Source organism: Danio aesculapii, chromosome 12 (genome assembly GCF_903798145.1).
Source record: "Danio aesculapii chromosome 12, fDanAes4.1, whole genome shotgun sequence".
In the NCBI taxonomy this organism is placed as follows: Eukaryota; Metazoa; Chordata; class Actinopteri; order Cypriniformes; family Danionidae; genus Danio; species Danio aesculapii.
In genome coordinates this window covers 47,165,627-47,173,444 of record NC_079446.1, presented here as the reverse complement: position 1 = coordinate 47,173,444, position 7,818 = coordinate 47,165,627, and the positions used below count along the sequence as shown (strand labels likewise).

The 7,818-nt window shown below is 40.4% G+C and overlaps 1 protein-coding gene across 1 annotated transcript in view; it reads left to right on the top strand.

Moving 5' to 3' along the window:
- Positions 1-462: 462 nt before the first annotated feature.
- The window catches only part of LOC130238123 (uncharacterized), a 56,910-nt gene continuing 49,554 nt past the window's right edge, over positions 463-7,818 (top strand). Inside the window, exons 1-2 of the mRNA XM_056469029.1 lie at positions 463-2,602; positions 3,403-3,520. Coding sequence (XP_056325004.1) covers positions 512-2,602; positions 3,403-3,520 — 2,209 coding nt within the window. The 5' untranslated portion in view covers positions 463-511. The remainder of the gene's footprint in view (positions 2,603-3,402; positions 3,521-7,818) is intronic.

Here is a 7,818-nt window from a genome sequence, read left to right as displayed (position 1 = left end):
TGATGAGAGACCAGCGTGACTCTGTATTTTAGCGAAAAAAATCATGCATATTGTACCTTGTAAGAGGAAAATTTCATTTTCGTATTTGTTTTAGCACCTCATGTTCAGCATGAAACAGCATTTACAATCCATGACATATTTGTGAGGTGCACAGAATACCAAGTCATTTTGTTTGTATAATGCTTTTCACAAGTCATGCCATTCACAAAAGAAGCTTTACAGAACATCATGCTTTTTGAAGCTTAAACACTTGGGTATGACTGTGGTAAAGGAAAAAAAACCTGTTTTAGTAATTGTCTCTTCTTTTCCCCTTGTCTTAGGTGCAATGGTCCATGCCATCTCTTTCTATAGTGGCTGGTCTGGCTGGAGAGGTTATGTGAAGAACGGCACCTCCTTGAGCTAAAAATTTAATCGCATTTAAATTTAAAAATTTAGTTCACAAACTGACCACCAAGAGGAAAGGATCTCAGTCTCTCTGTGTTTTGTCATTGTGTTGTTCTGTAATGACGCCATGTCTCAAACTGGGAAAGTCCTTCATTTGTATGTGGAGGTGAGATCCCCACCAGAGCATGATGGGAAAGGTAGTTCTTGCGAGACGACGGTGGAACAAGAAGGTCCCGTCGAGGCTTTGACCAAATTAGCACAGGCGGCATCGGGATTTACCACACCTCCCAGCAGCACATTCAGACCAAATGTTAGCTTCCGACTGCAGTCCTCACAAGATTCCCCTCAAAGATGCAACATTCCCCAGCAGGAACCATTCCAACAGGGATCATCTGGCCTCAATAACAATATTGATAGTAGGCAATTGAAACATGTCCACTCGTTGTCACACTCTGGACGGACTTCTGGCCCAGGAACACCTTGTCGAGCCTGCAGCCATCATCAGAACTCTAAACCAGAGCTTGGACAGAGGTCTGTGGTCACTTTCAGCTACATAGAGAAACCCCATATTAAAACCGTGGAGAGTCCTCGTAACAGTCCTAGTGGAGTAAAAGATGCAGCAGCTGGCTCACGTAAGAGGTGTAGTAATCCAGTGCGAACACGACCTGCTGAATCTTCCTGCAATAATAGTCCCTTTCACCAGCACACTGGTTGCTCTACTTTGGATCCCATTGGTCAAGCAGCAACACAGCGAGCCTTGGAGGAGTTTGGCTCTCCACAGCTGAGGTGCAAGTTTTCTCGTGGCTCAAACTGGAGTCCAGAGTTCCACCAACGCCAGAGGGCACGATGCCAATCTTGGGCAGGTTCACCAGTGCCAAACAGCAGCCGACGTGAACCTGACACCAGCAGAGTGGGAACTGTGTGTGGTGTCCCCGAAAGCTCAGCATCAGATGCTGTCTCATCCCACACAGGGCACAACAACCAGCAGATATCCAGCTCCAGATCCCAAGAATGCCCCAATCAGAACTCCCCAGTCAGTCAAAGCCAGACTGGAGATAGGCCACTCTCAGGGCAAAGGAACACAAACACACCCACTCATGGTTTAAACCAGCTAAGCAGAAGCAATAACTCCTCAGCGCTTAACAGTCCTGAGGTAGCCCGCAAAATTGCAGAAGAGGCAACCAAAGTGTCATCACTATTCAATGAAGTCCGAAGTTCTCCTCCTCCTGCTGTTTCTGGGGCTTCATCTAATCTAAGCAGCACAAACTATGGGTATCCTTCTAGAGAGGTCCAGCATGATTCCTTACAGCAGAATCCAATGCATCATTCTGCTGTTAAGATGAACATACCTGTCCATGAAGACCATACTAAGACAAATGGTGTTTCTTTGCATCTGCATGAAGCACCAACTACCAAGAGCTTGGATTTAAAAGATGACCAAGCCAATCATTCATTCTGCACTATACCAGCCCCTGATTCTCCAGCTTTGCCATCTCGACTTCTTCGTCCAAGTCTGTCTAAAGGAGATGTGTGTTCTCCACTTCGGGATCCTCGTCAGCTTAGAGCTGACCTACCAGTTTCGGATAGCCCCACTTTACACCGTCACAGACCTCCGCAGTACACTGGAGAGGAGTGGACCACCGGGGAGCCCTGGTTCCTGGATGAGGAGGACTGGGATGATCATGTCATTGCAGAAAGTGTGGAAATTTCAAGAAGGTTGTTTATTGGTCAAAACGTGGATGATTCTCCCGTCAGTTGGACGTCAAGACAGCAGTGGAAAGATCAAGCAAAGAAAGAGGAAGGGAAGTTCAGTTTGGTGGAAAAACTTGAAAGGACTATCAAGAGCAGTTGTAGTCCGGTGTACAAAAAAAGCGATCGGGTTGAGGTCACAGAAAAAGCAGAGGAGAATACGAGCAATTTGGTATGTGGAGCAAATCACCGCTCAGGGGAAAATGTAGAGGAGATGACTAGGATAACACATCTACAGAGACAGGCAGAATGGAGGAGACGGCAGGCTTTGCTTCTAGGGCCAGTGGTGTTAGAAGATGGAGACGGGGAGAGAGGAGAGGATGAACATGGGTTTGGAGAGCAGCAGGGTTTGGCTGGGTCATCCCCGAGCTCCAGTGGAGTAACTGGAAGTCTTGGGGACAGAGATTGCATCTCACCCGAGTCCAGCCAGAACAGCAACCAATCAGATCACCCGTCATCCGGGATACAGGTGAGACCATTTTCATGAAGCCATTCTTATAGGGGTGCACGATATTGAAAACATTTTACATTGCAATGTATTATTTATTTATTTATTGCGATATTAATAGAATTTCTTCAGATTTTGCTCTAGACTGATTGGGTTTATTCTGGAATATTATAAGGATTGTTCCCCAGTGCTGGGTTGTGGCTGGAAGGGCATCTGCTGCATAAAGCGTATGCCAGAATAGGTGGTGGGTCATTCCGCTGTGGCAACCCCTGATAAATAAGGGACTAAGCCAAAGGAATAAACTATGGGGATTTTTCTGGATTATCATTGGGAAGATAGAAGTGAAATATTTTACATCACAGGATTCAGGAACAGACATTGAATAATCAAATGTAAAATAACCCAATTTATAGTCTTTATTTAATAAATTATTCAATAAATACATACATTTCGTGTGCCTTAAAATTTTAAACCTTCATGCCCTAACACATACACCGTCACAGGCCTTAAAAACACATGCAAATAATAAACTTTCACTCTATTATGGTTTAAACTCATCAGTGACTCCAAAAATCTGCTGTGTTTTGAACTGTGGCTCCTGGTAAACTATAATCTCAACATATAAACTCAACATTGCAATTCCTGCCATCTGACTATGCTATATCGATGCTGAAACATTATATCCTGCAGCCCTACATTAATGGTTAATTTCTGCTACTGTTGGTGATGTATAGTGATGAACCAGGACTTTTGTTTTGCAAGTACTCTGAGTTTAGCATTTATTATAAGCCTAATGTGTTTATGTTGTGTGGGTGTTGAAGTCGGATGGCGGTTCTTTGGTGCCAGGTCCGTCTCTGCACTGTCAGAAAATTGCCCGAGCCAAGTGGGAGTTTCTGTTCGGCACTCCAGCAGAAAATACTGCCAACGAACGAGAGAAGAGTGAGTAGCCTGTTGACCTCTTATAATATGAATATTAATGAACACTTTGCTTTCATGAAAGGCAATTGTGTGTCATTTGTGAGTTATTTTAAGATGTTTTGAAGTGAGTGTAATTGTTTTAATAACTCGCCACATTGAGTGCTCTTATATGAAAGGGAGATAATACTGCAGTATAATTAAGCTGAAAAACAGTCATCAGCAAAATATGGTTTCATTAATGGTGGGGATCTTTAGGAAATTTCTGATTTGATTCTGATTCTAGGAGTCATGATTTGATTCCAAAATGATTCTACAGCTGTATTTCTTTTCCTATTTTTTCAGCTGTGCAAATCCATGTTTCCAACTTTACATTTTAACCAGAATTGGAGTTTATGCTTTTGTTTATGATTGGAATCCATGTATGAAAGTACTGCCATCTTAAATATGATTTATTTTAATGGTAAAAAGCTTTATTTGGCATGAAATTAACACTGAATTACAAAGGACCGTTTTAAAGAACAAACAGTTCTTATTGCAAAAAGAAAACATGACTTTTTTTAGTTAGTTTATAACTTTTAAACAAAGAAATATCTTTAAAGCAAACATTTTTATCTAAAAAATTATATTAGAATTTCTTTGTTTTGAACTACAGATAACTAGCTTTAAAGGGGTGGTCCAGAGTGTATTTGTAAGGCGTTTATAAGATCCAAAGCAATGCGTCCTTTATTTGTAAAAAAATCACGTTATTTTTTCATATATCTTACTTTGATCATATAATGCTACTCAGCTTGCATGAAAACGACTGTCAGATTTCCTAGTTTTTCCTAAAGACCCGCCCTCAAGAGGCTCTGATTGGTCAGCTAACATAATGTGCTGTGATTCGCCGATTGGCTCCACGTCACCGGGTAAAGCGCCACGCCTCTAATAGCACACACTTTGCCTCTGCTGTGTAAATACTGTCAGTCAGAGTAGCTGTATCAGTTTGAGACTGAATCGGACAGAAAATGAAGAGGACACAGCTGAACCTCACACCTGCTCTCTAATGTAAAATCTGACAAGTGTCCTTCACATATATTCAGGCATGTGCAAGTAATATGAAACGTTCACACATTTTTTGCAAGTTTGTTATCTGAAATGTAGAACACAGGGAAAGTGGATGCATAGAGAGACACGGCAGCGCTGCTGAAGATTGTGGGTGTTTTCAGTGGTTTGATGGATAAATATGAATTTTAGCTAAATTGTTAGCGGTGTGCCAAACAGAATGTTCGGTTGTTTACATCCTTGTTTATGTCCTTGCTACAACATGCGGTTAACACTAGACACTATGCATGTAATAGACTAATTTTAACAAGTAAAAACACTTACAGGTTGTGGCTCACAATCTACAGCTTCATCTATTATGGTCGGAGCTGCTCCTTAGGAGTTTTTAGCCGAATTCAGCACTGAACTGGGAGATTCTGGAAGCTCTCCTTTGTCAAATGCTAGCTATATATTTTTATAATTCTCTGCAGCATAATTAAAATTGAATTGTAAGCACTTCTGTCTTTGTGTCGTGTCCTTTGGAAGCCCAAATACAGAAACAGAAGAAGCTCTGTGGAAATAGCAGCGTTTGGACGTGATTTTAGCTTTCTCTGCTGTAACATTACAGCACCTCTGGCCACGCCCTTTCTCTACACGTTGTGAATGCGCATAACCTGAAGGTTTTATGATCTCACTAACCTGGATGTATTGTTTTGTAGTCCCCAAACTTGGTTCAATGTAGGCTTTGCTAAGCTAACTCTGTAAAAGCCGATGTCTCCCATCGTATTGAACTTTAAACGTATTACATTCAGAGATGTTGTTTATGTTCACACAGCTACATAACACACAAACTAAAATTTAAAATATGATATTGTAGTGGACCACCCCTTTTAAAGCATAGTAATTCACAATGCTTCATTAATTTTTCAACACTTTCCCTTTTATTCACAGTCCGCATTTACAGAACACAAGTCACGAGTGACATTCGATTCTGCTTTAGTCAGTGTCCATGATCACATTAATGTTAAGATTCATTTTGTGGCACAGCAGGAATTTGAACAACATCTCTTTTAATAAACTTGTTCGTCCATCTTTGTCCAAATTAGTGGAATTTAGCAGCATATGAACATAAACATTTTCTGTTTCTACTAGCTCATGCCAGCGCCATTGTGATCTAATATGAATATTGAATTGATTCAGAACTTTTGAGAATTTATTCAGAATTACTAGAGATCAAAACATAATGCATCGATAAATGTTTCTCCCACCTCTAGTTTCAATGGTACCAAATTGGATGCATTTATTAGTAACTTATTTAGTACGTTTACATGGACACCAATACTCAGATTTTAATACGATTAAGACAATACTCTGATTAAGAGTCGACCATGTAATCATCGATTTTTTTGATGACCTTAATCAGACTAAAGTCATAATAAAACTAAATAGAAATGGATTTAAGACGTGGAGTATTCCTGTTTTAGTGATGCTGTTGAAGCGCAATACAGGCATATAGACTCCTTAATCAAACTGTTACCGCTTTGTAGTACTTTTTGCTATATTTTGCGACAGGAAACACACACGGCAGTTGTCAGGCGTTTGACGACAAACAAATGAGAACGGCTTGAAGCAAGAGAGCAGATTTTTGGTGCGAGCGGGAAACGATGACTGTGCTTTCATCCAGTACCTCAGAGTTTCAGAGTTTTACAATATTGAATGAAATGTCAGAGGTGGCCTGTTGCTTGAGAATTTGTATCCGCCATCTTCTGTTCGCACGTAAAGTGTGAGAAATTTACTGCAGTTGAACTTGAACTTGCAAAATTAAAAATGAAATGCCCCAAAATTACTTAGGATGTGATGATGAACACTAGCTGTTTGGTGCATTGAACATGGTGAAACTAGCATCGAATGGTGACATATTATCGTTAATCAAACTATGTGCTATAGCATTAGATCAATTGGATTACTGATAACCAAATCTGATTAGTGTGTTTCTATGAGTTCCTTTTCGAATGTTCCTGTCATGATCCCGTTTTTCATGTTATAGTACATAGATTGATTAACGTCATTACGTCACCACCAAGCAGCAACCTCCCGCTCTCCCTCGTGAAGCCAGTACGGAAGTAAATGAAACTGCAATTCATCGACTGGCCTTTGGGGGCTGGCTCCATAAACTCCAGATGTCCACTGACTGCAATGCTAAATTGGGCAATTTTACAGCTGGTAAAAACATGTTTACAGTCTGGTACAAAAGATGGTTTTGGTGTATATAGCAAATTTTTTTTATAGCTCATGCATTTTTTTATTCAGTTATATAAAGTCTGCATAATTAAGGGCGTGGCCTCTTGAGTGACAGCTAGGTCTTGCTGGTCGCCGTCATGTCATTCCGGCTGATTAGCTGCTGAACTCTGCATATACATCATATTTTTGTTTTGTTTTATGTGGCTTTACACAGTCAGTTGCCTTTTGGACTTATTTCTTATAATTATCAGATGATATGGCATGCTGTGTGCACTTAATTGTGCTCACAAACCATTCACGTGGCCTCCATTTCCCAGGTGAGTGAAATGATACTTGTATACCATATCTATAAATGTATTTGTTATAATATTATCATTTATAGTTTTCTTTAGACCTGTATTGCAGTCCAGAATCTGACAGATTGATAAACTTTAGGCTCCAGAACAGTCATCTGAAACGTCATAGTGTTATGCCTGGATTTGTCTTGCATTTACTAACACAGACTATATCTGAAGTGTTTAGAAGTAATTCATGCTTTCCACCTGTAGAAAAACATCATAAGAGCAATGCTTAATAGCTCAGTGTATTACAACAGTGTTTTTAAAAGTCTAAACACTTTATTGATATAGTGTACAGCCAAGCACATGTGGTCAGAACACAAACAAATCGCAGGTAATAAAGTATTAAGCGTTTCTTCCAAAGAAAAGCCTGTCTAAAAGCAAAATTCAAGCAGGCGTCTGTAGCTCCGCCTTTTTGCCCTTGTTTGGTATCCCCCGGTCAGTGCAATGACGCACAAACAAAATGCAGACGGTTGGCCACGCCTACTTGTAGCTTCATTTGCGCTCTTCAGAAACCTTTGGGTGATCTCACGGATGCTACGTCCATATATTTTACAGTCTATGATTACCACGCTATCCACGTTTCCTCCAGAGTTTCACGTAATATTAGTTGTTTAATTTTTAATTTTTCAACTTTAACTGCAGTTTGGCACTTTCACTTTCATTCAGGAGCTTTTCATTCATGCCCCCGTGACAAACTCCAGTATTGGATGCGAGTAT